The sequence below is a fragment of the Rhinolophus sinicus genome, chromosome 17 (genome assembly GCF_057876585.1).
Source record: "Rhinolophus sinicus isolate RSI-liver-muscle chromosome 17, RSI-T2T, whole genome shotgun sequence".
In the NCBI taxonomy this organism is placed as follows: Eukaryota; Metazoa; Chordata; class Mammalia; order Chiroptera; family Rhinolophidae; genus Rhinolophus; species Rhinolophus sinicus.
Window position 1 is genome coordinate 166604659 of NC_142517.1, and position 12880 is coordinate 166617538.

General features: G+C 35.8%; 1 protein-coding gene across 2 annotated transcripts in view; it reads right to left on the reverse strand.

Moving 5' to 3' along the window:
• The window catches only part of SESTD1 (SEC14 and spectrin domain containing 1), a 91640-nt gene that overhangs the window by 53630 nt on the left and 25130 nt on the right, over nt 1–12880 (reverse strand). The window contains exons 2-4 of one of the 2 annotated variants that reach the window (XM_074338702.2): nt 9805–9897; nt 5186–5274; nt 2156–2264 (exon numbers count right to left, since the gene is read on the reverse strand). In XM_074338702.2, coding sequence (XP_074194803.2) covers nt 2156–2264; nt 5186–5240 — 164 coding nt within the window. In that variant the 5' untranslated portion in view covers nt 5241–5274; nt 9805–9897. The remainder of the gene's footprint in view (nt 1–2155; nt 2265–5185; nt 5275–9804; nt 9898–12880) is intronic. The other variant, XM_074338707.2, reaches the window with a different exon arrangement.

The following is a 12880-nucleotide window of genomic DNA, read 5'->3' on the forward strand; positions in this document are numbered from 1 at the left end:
ACCCATAATCATAATTTTCTCACATTTTACAATAATGAAAATATACACAATCCAAAGATACTATTTGTAAATTGTGATCTTTCAATTACTTGAAAGGAATAATTTTTATTTTTGTACTTCTTTCCTACAAGTGGAGTGATGAACTAAACTATTTTTAACATATTTAATTTAGAAGCATATTATGTCCTTTACAAAGGGGAATGTTGGAGGAGCTGAAGTACTAAATTAATAAATTCCTACACTACTATTAACATGTTTATAATTATATTTTAAAACCACAACCAAAAATATCTATTAAAACCCTGCCTCCTTGTGTCTACTCTGTTAAGAGCCTTTCAAGGGTGAGGTCACTGAGTTAAAAATTAAAAAAAAAAAGAGGCTCCGTAACAAAATCACTCACTGTGACTAGGAAGAGATTGCCAATGGGTGCAGTATTCTGTAGTTCTTCACTAACTTCTTGGATTATAACTAAGGGCCCCTTCTGTTCCACTCATAGAGCTTGGCTTATAGTTACATACTGGCACTAATTTTACTTATGCTTTTATTATAATTACTTGTTTACAATTTATCTTCATTAGAAAATATGCTTCCAGAAAGCAATATTATCTTACTGATTGATATCTTGGCAGCTTGGAAGCTTCTAGCACAGCGCTTTAAATACAGAGGGCCTTTCAAAATGTTAGATGACACAATCAAATTACTCCTCAACCAGAATGCAAGAATGGTTTTCCTTCTCATTCAGAACTGAAGCCGTCACCATGGCCTACAATGTCCTCTATGATCTGATTCTAGCCTCTCGCTCTGATGGCTCTCCCAGAACTCCTTCCCTCTCTTCTCAAACCGCTCCAACCACACCAGCCTATTTGCTAATCCCACAACATGCTGAGCCTGTTCCTGCCTCAGGGCCTTTGCACTTACTACTCCCTCAGTCTTAAATGCTCTTTTTTAAATGCTCTTTCATCAGATTATCTGTAGCGCCTGTCCCTCACTTCAATCCTGTCTGGTACAATATTATCTTATCATTAGATAAAATATTGCCACAACCCCATTCCCAACCTGACCCTCTCTTAACTCTTTTCACGCTCTGTTTTCAAAGCACTCAAGAACGTCCACTATACTGTGCACTTATTTGTAATATTTGTTTGACCATTAGGGAATAAGGCCCATAAAGGGAGGGAATGGGTCTGTTTTGTTCACCCATTTCCTCAGCACCTAGAACAACAAGGAGCTCATAGTATTACCAAGTGATGAAAGACTTAGGACCTTAATGTCTGTGTGATTTGGGGCAAGTCATTAAACCCGTGTTCTGATGTTTCTTCCATACCATAAATGAGTTTTTTACAATTAGGAAGAACTGGCTTAAAATCCAAATTTGAATTTAAAAAAAAAAAAAATTAAAAACTTGAGAAAAATGGGAAGGTTAACTTCTGTAGATATTGGATCTCTACAAAATCAAGAATAATCTGGAGATATTTTTCAAAATTCTAATGCCTGTGATCAACCTCCAAAGACTGTGATCCAATTGTTTTGGGGGCTTACTCATCAGAATTCAGCCCCTGAATATCACATAGGAAAGGAAGTTGGGGAGGGAGGGAGGTATTTTGTTTTTGCTGCTGCTGTTGAAATGGTGGGTAGGCTTGAGCAAATAGAAAGGTTTAATTTTTGTCTTCACCTAAGAAACATAAAAATTAAAAACACAAGGACCTTTGAATTAAAATATAAACATTTTTTGCATTTTTTAAATAAAAATGTTTTAAACTCCTAACAGCTTTCACTCACTATATTAAAACCTACAGATGTATTTATAGCTATATAGTGAAATAGCTAACTAAATAAAAGACGCTTTTCTGCTGAATTCATTTCTCTAAGTTTTCTCAAGGTGCATGATATATAGATGCTCAGTCTTTGTGTTGCTTGAAAGTTGACAGTACACACATTTTGGAAATCTGTATCGTATTATTTAGTGCATCAAGAGCATAAAATAAGGATTTTATCTGCGGTGGTATCATAAATTATTGATTCTGGTGTTTTTAACTAAAATTTCACTACTAATAAAAACAGGTAAGATAGCAAAGTGTTTTTTAACAATAGCAGGAATAATTAGTAAGTGAGTAAAAACATACTGAGATTTAAGAAAAGACACCTTTAGAGTCACCTTGGAATGCTGAGTAGGTAGTCTAAGGTGACGCTCAGCTCATCCATATTTGTCTGTTCCAAGCATAATGGAATTGTCAGAATGAGGCCACTTCGTCTGTCTTTTCCTCCTATTAAAGAAAAAATAAATTTAACATGGAACAGATATTAAAGCGCTAAATGAATAATATATATTTGGATCCAATGTTACTAAAACAATGACAAGTTTAAGACATCAAGAAACTAATGGCTGTTTATTTTATATATTATAAAGGTTTATAGTAATATAGCAAAATTGTGTATCATTTAGAAAAAAAATAAGAGTAAAAAAAATGCACCCATGAAACCTTCACTTAAACATAGCAATTACCCTTTTGTTTAATTTTCTTCCCTTTCGTCTGCTTAACATAATCAATTCATCAAATACCTATTGTGTACTAACACAATAAGCATTTACAAGTAAAATTTTAAAAATTTCTCATCAATGTGAAAAGAAAAGCTTTAAGAAATAACAGTTTGAAATATGACAGTTTATTTGCTAGGCTGTGCTGTACAACATATGTAAAATATTATAAAAAGGGGTTAAGAAACTAGAACAAATGGTAAGAGCTGTGATAAATGTGGAAAGTTTCCTAGAAAAGTTAAGACTTAAGAAAAATGAGTAGAATTTATTAACCAAGTCAAAAGAGCATTCTGTGACAAGGAACAATCTGAGTTAACTCACAAAGGTCAAATAGGCATTCTTCGTTCATGAGAGCCCTGCCCAGCTGAGAAGACGTATGGGATCTGGATATACGCGTAGAAGCCTGAAAGCTAGGTAGTGGAACGAACTTACATTTCACGTATGTTCAAGCCCTCTTCAATTTTCCATAAGCATTAAAATGTAACTAATACTTTTATATACACAGATAGCTTCCTTGAAAGTCCCCCACATGACTGATTTTCACAGCGAAGCCTATCTTCTGGCCCAACTATTTATAGCTATTTTAGAAGAAGCTTAAAAACCAGCAAATACTAAAGGAAACAGATCTACATGATTTAAACGGTGTGAAGTGAAAAAACGACTCCTATGAGTGACATGAACACAATTCATGATGTACCAACCATATATGATTGCCTTCTATCAGGTTAACCATATAAATTACTGAGATCCAACTACTTTAACCTCAATAAATGGCAATTTTAAATGGTTCAACTTAATAAACTTAAATTGCATGTTTTTTTGTTTCAAATATAGGTTTTATTAAAAAAAAAAAAAACAGATTGCGCTCTTGGTTTTTGAACTGTATCCTCTGAATGACTTTGTTGGTTTGAAAAGTTTTTCTCTATTATTAAAAAACTTCGAAATGTACAGGTTAAAATAATTGCCACTCTATATAGGAAGTCAAGAGATGTTTCATTTGCTCCTCAAAAAACACTACGCTTTTGGGCGCCGGATGGCTCAGTTGGTTAAAGCGTGAGATCTGAACAACAGGTTGCCGGTTCAATTCCTGCATGGGATGGTGGTCTGCGCCACCCCCTTCCCCCGCAACTAGATTGAAGGACGACTTGACTTGGAACTGATGCGTCCTGGAAAAACACACTGTTCCCCCATATTCCCCAATAAAAATTTAAAAAAAAAAAAAAAAGGGAAAAAAAAACCCACTACGCTTTACCCCTGCATTTAACCAAATCCGAAAAAAGGTTATCGTATCTGGACTGTAGTATTCTGACCCACTGTTGAATTGTGTTCAGAGGACAGGTCTCATATTCAGAACTACATTTAACCTCATGCCCTCAATTTTCACTAAAAAACTAAAATAATCATCATTAGAAACACAAAAAAGGGCAGAAGCCAAGACAAAAGGGCCTTTCAAGACTAGTACGGTCAACAGGGTCTAATGCTGCACAGAGACAAGTGTCATAAGGATGCAAAAATGTCAGTGATAAAGATTACAAAAGAATAATGATATCCACTCTTGGTAACAGTGTGGGCAAACAGGCATTTTGAAACAATATTCTTAAAGGGCAATCTGACAAAACCTACCACAAATTTAAATATAAATTCTCTTTAACACTTCCACTTACAGAAATACGCACTGATGAACTTGTACAAAATGCACAAACTATGAATGTTTCCTACAACACCATTCATATCAGAAAAGAATGGAGAACACTAAGTGTCAACTGCTAAGGGAAGAATTTTTTTTAAAAAAAGGAAATGCACATTAAACAAGGAAATGATGACACTAGTGGACAATATCGTATTTGTCCTTTATAATCTACACTGGAAAAACATGCCAGAAAGAGATACAATATTCTTTGAAAAAAGGACATTAGTGTCCTAAATATCAAGACAATCTGATAGGACCTAAAGAGAATAAAAAAGAAAAATCAAGATAATAAAATCCAAATAATCCTGAACAGGTGGGCCACACTACCTGTTCTAAAGCATGTGAAAATTTACTCAGCGATCCAAAATTCCAGAAAATCGCCACATCCAATGTACCATGCCACTGCTCTCACACTAGTAAACTCTCTCGCAGCTTCTCTCTGACTCTTGTCAGCTGATACAGATTTTGGGATCATAACTGAACGTAAATTCAAGCTTGTATCACTGAGTTCAAACAGTAGAACCTGAAAACTATGTAACTGGCATTTCATAACTCTTCCAGCACACTAAAACTTTCTCAGAGGACGATAGAAGACAAAAGCTAGGATGCAGGGTATCATAAATACTAATTACTCTATATTTCAGAAACAATTATTTAGATGCCGGTTAATTATTCTTGGACTCTATTATTTCATTTTTATATAAGAAGACATCATGACATCCACCTTGTGGAGGTCATTTTAACCAAATTACAGAACAGAATAACAATTGGCCTGTCAAGAAACAACAGTGACAGAGCTGGCTCACGCAGCTATCCATTCTGATTAAAAGGTGGCTCAGAAGTACCTTTGGAACAAAACCTTCATAAAAAATGAAATGCATTTCTGTTAAATTTATTTTTAAAAAAGGTTTAAACAAGTTTATACATCAAACACTTCCAATTTTAAGGAGAAAACATACCTGAAAGGAAGGCTAGTTTTTTCTTCAGAATGGGTAATATTACTGAGGCCTCCATTTTTCTCCAGTAAACTTTCTCACTTCTGAAAACACTGAAAACACAGAAAGTTAAATGTCAACTACAAGATGATAATTACCCTATAAAATATATACTTATGATGGCTTACACCAGGGTCTCAATCTCAGCATTATGTACATTTCGAGTCAGATTATAATATTTAGCAGCGCCCCTGGCCTCTCTCCACTAAAATACCAAGAGCACTCCCCATTTCCAGTTGTGACAACCACAACATCTCTAGATATTGTCAAACATCCTCTGCAGGGAAAATCACAACCAGTTGAGAATGACCGGCTTAGTTGTTTTTCAGAGCAAAACTCTTGGGCTAGAACAGTGCCTAGTACATGGCAGTAACTCAATAAACTATTTGTTGAATAAATAAATGAATAATTAATCAAATCAAATTAATCAATCAAATAGGTAATCTACTCTGTATTCCTCTCCTTATTAATTAAACATGTTGGTTCCAAATATCTGATTCTTTCAGTTCCACTGTTAAATGGCTTTCTCTGATTTCTTGTAATTTTTCTTCTCCATAATACATGGTAACCCATCTGTTTCTCATGTTTACCTTAAGATATTGCTTAATACACTGCTTTAATTTTTGCTCCCACTGTTAACTGTCTCCATATTTTGTATTTTTAAATTCTCCAGTGAAAAAACATGATTAGCCCAGTTGATCTCCTTGTACCAAGCCATACTTTAGTGTTCTTGGTTTGGTTTTCTAGTGTCCACTCGGCCACAGCCAGGGGTTATGGCTAACTACGAAATGGGACTATCCATACAGCAAGGGCTAACAGCAAGACAGTTTCCCTTAAAAGGGAGCTTTAGCTTGGCGGGCATCTATCTGGAGGCTTGGCCAGCCAGGTACACTATCAAAACAGGATTTTGAGGACAGCAGGACCTTTAAAACAAGAAAACCAAACGTTCAACTATATTATCCACCTATATTTAGTTTTATGTTTTAGAGAGTATTCACCATCATATTTTATCCCTCCTTCCCCTGTCCCACTTCACACCCACCCACCATCATAATATACAGTGACAGCTCCTTGGAGTACACCATGAAATTGCATGGTAGTGAAAGCATAGTTTTTCTTTTTTTTTAACAGTCTCCTCTTTCTTAATTGAGATACAATTAACATATAACACATTCGTTTCACATGTATAATATATTGATTTGATATTTGTATATAGTTTGAAGTGATCGCTACAATAAGTCTAGTTAACGCCTGTCACCATTCGTAGTTACAAAAATGTTTTCTTGTGATTAGAACATTTAAGACCTACTCTCTTAGCAACTTTCAAATATGCAATACAATGTTATTAACCACAGTCACCAGAAATCATACTCTTGAAAATAATTTTTTAGCGGAGTAGAAAATATGACTTTCGATATGAAAGCATATTACTTATTCAGCAAACACTTGCTATGGACCTATTTCATTTCAAGTCACAGCCCTGCCTTGAAGAAAAAAAAATGTAGTTTTTTTAAAAAAATCCAAGATATTAAGAAAAAAATGTAGTCTTTTATTTGTCAGACAATGACTAAATAAGCAAAACTACTTAAAGTATGTATTTTACAGCTTTTGTGTATATAACTGAAAAAAAAAAAAGACCATTATTTGTACCTGTCTACAAAGAATACAATCTGTCAAACTAAATATGATATATTCTTGTCAAGGATTATACTTGAATATTTGTTTGCAACTTAATCATTCATTTTTGTCCTACATCAGCTTGGGCTACCATACAATCATTAGGAAAAGCTCAGATTTTACATTTTTAATCCAAAACCAGTAGCACTTTATGTTTCCAGATCAATATCTTGACCTGACGGGTTTGTTATTCAGCTCTACAAGAACCAAAATGATAAAAAAAAAAGTAATTTAAAGTAATGAGAAATATAGGTTCTTGGGTGTGTGGGCCAAGAGCAAATGATCTGATGGATAAAATGTGAAGCAGTCAAGAGATGCAAGCTGTAATGTTTACTCTTTATATCTCCCTCCCTTCTCGCGTCTCCATCAATCTCTTTCACTGTTCTTACAAAAGAGATGGTTAATGAAAAATAATGGCTACTGTACCACTAGAGTTCCAATTAAATTTAGGTTTTCAAAAGTTATTTTAGATTTTTCAAATGTTAGAACAGCCATAACACAAAACAAAAATAAATCTGCCTATCTCTGGTTGTCTAATGTTTATCATAAATAGTAGTTAAAATAATGTACAAAACACACACAAAAAAGGAAAAATCTTGCAAAAGATAACCATCCATTACCATCACAATAAAATGTTAAAAACACAAAGGTACCTGCTTCTGCTCTTCTCCAATGGGATAGATATAGACCATTACTTTGCACAAGAAGAAACTTATTCAATCTTAAATACATTTGAGTGGAACACACTGGCAAACAACGAATGAAGCCAATGACAGACTTTTACTTGATGTGAATTAATGAACACTGGCAAGGAAAATACATTTTTTTTTAAAAAACTTGCAAGTGAAGCAGGCTAAGAAGTGGAAGAATTAAACAAGTCGCAACATGTTTAACAAAAACATGTCATATTTCACATATGGTCATTTAAAATGACTTACTTTAGTCACAATTTATTAAATTCATTAAATATAAAAGAGGCAGAAAGCCAGAGTTTATAGCAGGTAAGATGCCTTGGGGACTGGTGAATACAAAGAAAAATGTGCAGCCATCACTGCATGATACCTTCAACCAAAAACAAGGAATACCAAAGTAAATTAATATCACTCCTAGGTGCAAAATAAATCCTACCTAAAACAAAATGCTCTTACAGTCAGGGATAATGAATTGAGAACTAGAAACATAGGGAGACTAGGTTTCAATGGTATTTGCATCCATCTTTGAATATACTTCCCAAGATCTTGGAGTTAAAAAGAGGAAAATTGCGTCAACCAAGTAGTTAAATTGTTATCTTGTCTTCCCAAGAGCAGAGACCAAGTCTCTCCTTACCTTTGCGTTTATTCACTCATTCTCTCATTTAAAAAATCTATAAGCACCTACTAGATCGAGGCACAGTTAGGTGTGGACATACCTGGCATTCACAAAATATCTGGTAAGTGGACAGATAAGTGAATGAACAAATGAACAAACAAATGAAACAAACAGTAAAGCAAAACACTTACCCTAGGAATCCTAACATTTTCACAACTACCAGCCAGCATGCCAATACCTTGTGGTGTGATCACAGGATCACATATGCATGCTTTTCCTTAAGCGCGGCTCCTTCCAGCTTTTTCCTACTGGGACAGCCTCCTACAGATCCAGCAGCCACATAAACTGCTGGCTGCTAAGAGAATGGCAAGTCCATGGGGGTGGAAAGATGAAAATCAATGGGTGCTATCAATCAATGGGCAGCAGAGAATATGTTGAGCAGCAGGAAAAGAGAATTGTAGGCCTTTTAATCAAGACGGCAAATTAGAATTCATATGAGATTGTAATTGATGACATGAGTGGGTGCACTGGAACTCCTCTCTCAGCAAGTATAAATCAACCAGTTTATTTGGAAAATTTAGTTAGGTTCTTCAGAGCATTTGTAACAACGAGTGAAAACCCATTAGGACAGCCTAAGGCTAACTAAATCATCTCTAATAAGCCTGCATCATGTAAACACATAAAGCAATGAGTAAAATCAGAATGTGGGCTCCTTAGCCTTGTACTTCCAGAAGAAATACTGTCCTTAAATTCAGATGAGAAACACCTCCAAAGGTTGTTATGAAGAGCAATCGTAGAGACTAAAACAAACAAATAAGCACACGTACTCCATATGGGACTCACTCATTCCTAACTAGGTCCATCACTCTACACATCCATATATAAACTTACACAGAAAATAAAACACTACTCGACTTCAAGATAATACATCAATCAAGCAGCTCAAGAGTTGAAAATTTATGTAATCTTTCTGTTACTGCAGGTGCCAGCGTACAATTATTAATCTGGTTTTACAACAATATTGACAGTTCTAAATGAAAGGTCAACAATCCTTTTGGATAGATTTTTAAATGAAAATGATAAAATAATGGTTAACTTTCACAGTATAGGCCTATCCAAAACTGTAAGTCTTCTAAATAAAATTCAAAGCTAAAGTATCACCATATAACACAATTTTTATGGACGGATCTGGATCTAGTTTATTCAGTGAGGGAGGGAGAAAGGAAGAAAGGGAAGAAGAGAAAGACTGAGTTTTCTATGAAAATACCAATAATCTACCTCAAAATAAAATTCTACATTAAGGACATTAAAAGTCGTATGTTGTATTTAAACTTCAAAAATGCAAAAGTCTACTGCTGATGGTAATGGCAGACCACCACTTACAAATCCTTTTCAAAAATTACAAAATAAGTAACTACCGTTGCCCTACCTTCCTGGCCCTGGCCCTTCTCAGCAGGAGCCACTGACACGGCTGTTTACAGTCAGAAGCTGAGGGCAGTCAGTTTCGTTTTGCGGACTTCCTCACCCTCCTATGTAGCTATGTACCAAACCCTTAGCATCTACAACCTCCACGGTAAAAGGTCCAGTTTCAAAATTACCTTAGTTGTATGAATTTTTCAAATCTTTGGCTCCTCTCATCTGGGTTAATTTACTGATAAATCCTCAGGAGTTTGGGTGCTTCTTCGCCAAAACTGGTACAGCCAAAGGAAAAAGGAGTATTGTTTTAGAAAAGTGAATCAGGCTTGTGGAATTCCAGGAAGGTAAAGATATGTCTGGTATTCTCAGCTGTAGGGTACCTCACGGGGAGAACATCTACTTACTGTGAGAGCTCTGCAATAAGCTCTCCCCTGCATGGCTTCGGCCCCTGAGTCTTGCACTGACCTCCAAGAAGCCTGGACCACTTCCTTCTCCAGGGCAATGGATGTGTCCACTGAGTTCAGCGGCTGAACTCCTAGGTCTCCCTCCATCAACAGGATGAAGCAGGCCCAGCCATAATAATTTTATAAACTCATGCTCTAATTCCTAGATCTCAACCCCTCTTTACCTGCTGCAGGTGTTTCCTGTCTTCCTCTTCACCTCAGAATTTCTCTAGGTCATCACCAAATCTCTTCTCTCCTGACCTTTATCCTAGAAAAAGTGTTCTTCCTCTATCCTTGGCGAAGACATCTATGCCTTCCATTGAGTTGATTGCAAACTAAATCCAATATTCCAGACACACAACAGTCTAATGGATTTGAACACAGGTTCAGATGCATTATCAAGTTCCTAATTCCAAATAATTAGCAAATTACTTAGCATCCAAAGTTTACAAATTTTTAGCATCCAATTGTTTATACGTTGGAGACCACACATATATATGAGTACTTTTGTTCAAATGAAATAATACATAACATGAATTGAAATTTTGGCACTATTAAATTTTTTGCTTGTTTATGGAAATATTTGGTACATACCAAACACCACATTGGAAAAAAAAATAGAAAAAAAAAGTAAAAAATAGGTTAAAAAATATTTAACTAAATAGATGGAAAACTGTTCAAGCTGTGGAAATAACTACAGTATTACCCAGGCAGAAAGAAGCCAGCGGAACATGTGGAAGAGTTCTTTTACATCCGACTAACAGTCCCATTTAAAAAAACAATGCATAGTGTGTATTTTTTTTAATTTAGGTAAAACTACAAAAACAATACTGAACATACTGCAAATCCTTTAGCTACTGAAATAACTGAAATGTCACTTCACTATCACATGAAACAAGTAACATAAGACACAAATAAAAAACCACTTACAGAATGATCCCTTTTTTTCCCTCACAAGGACTATTAACAACTAGCTATCTTTCCCAAGCAAAGACCTGCGCCCCTGAAGACTTCTATGTGATTCTGTCCCAAAGAAGCGTTCCCCCTGAAAGGCAGTTTTGTGTTGTGGTAAAGATCAAGGCCCTGGAGGCACATGGCCCCCCAAGGCAGCACCACGCAGCTTGGTGGTTTGGGCAACTCGTTTCATTTCTTTTAAGGCTTGATCACTGAGCCTGCCTCACAGAGCTGAGGATTAGGTGAGCCAATGCATGTGGTGTGTAGTACACTCCATGACAGTTAGCACTCGATACATGGCATCTATTCTTATTATTAAATTTTCCTTCCTCCACTAATTACTGGTTTACTACCCCGATTCCCCACTGAGGCCGCAGCCAAAGCACAAGGCTTCCTTGGTCTGACATACTAACATGGTTACAAACCTTATTTATAAGTAACACATCTTGGCTTTTTTTTTTTTTTAAATGTTCCAAGAATAGTATTTCATCCTCAGCACAACACACAATTCTATTAATAGCCCTATTTTTTTCTGATGAGAAACCTGAGGTACAAAGAAGTGGAGTAGTTTGCCCAAGGTTATACAGAAATGAACAGATTTACAAACCACAGACTTAGAACCACAGACACCATTTAATCCACTTTTCATACTATTGATAAGGAGCCTTCGTTCACTTGGGCCGCTATAACAAAAATACCATAGTATGGGTGGCTCACAAGTAACAGAAACTGACTTCTCGCAGGTCTGGAGGCTGGGAAGTCCAAGATGAAGGCACACGGAGATTCAGCGTGTGCTGAGAGCCCACTTCCCGATCCACAGAGGGCCACGGCTGCCTGCGGCCTCACATGGAGGACGGGCAAGGGAGCGCTCTGGAGTCTCTTTCCTGTCAACACTGATGACCTCCCAAGGCCCCAACTCCACCAAACTGAATCAGTTTTCAACACATGAGTTTTGGAGGGGCACGAACATTTAATCTAGAACAGAAACTGAGATCTAGAGACAAAGATTTGCCCTCTTAAGGAAGCGTAGCAAGTAACAACCTGAACCCCAGGCTCCAAAACCCCTGCACAGTGCTTCTCTCCACTATATTATGTCGTCACATAATAAATCAAAATTAAAAACACATGGATAGCAGAGAGCCATAATTTCACACGTTAATATTTTTTTAAATAAGTATGTCCCCACAAGTTAAGACACAGATGTTCATAATATTAATTATAACAGTCAAGACATAAAAACAATTCAAGGACCATCAATTCTGAACAGATAAACAAAATATGGTACATCCATATAATGGAATACTACTGGCAATAAAAAAAATGAAGCATTGATAGTAAATGGTACACATGGATGTACCTTAAAACATTATGCTAAGTGAAAAAAACCAGTCACGAAAGGTCACATATTGTATTATTCCATTTATATGAAATAGCCAGAATGGGCAAATCCCTAGAAAGTAAATCTGTGGTAGCCTAGGGCTGTGGGTAGATATGGGGAATGACTAATAATGGGCACAGGATTCTTTTGGGGGGAGATGGAAATGTAAAATGAAATTGTGCTGATGGTTCTGTAAATCTACTAAAAAATCACTGAATTGTACACTTAAAATGGGTGAATCTTATGGCATGTAAATTTTACCTCAATAAAACTGTCAAAAAATAATCTAAGAAATAAACAACAGAATTGCCCATTTTGTAATCAGGAAAATCTGATTTAAAATCATGTGTACTTTAAGTATTAAAAAATAAAAACTTAAACTATGTAAGCAATATGTTTCAGAGCGTTTGTAAAATGAATTGTATATGCTGAGCAATTTATCTCCCCTGACTTCCACTATAATTAGAACACACTGCTATGAAA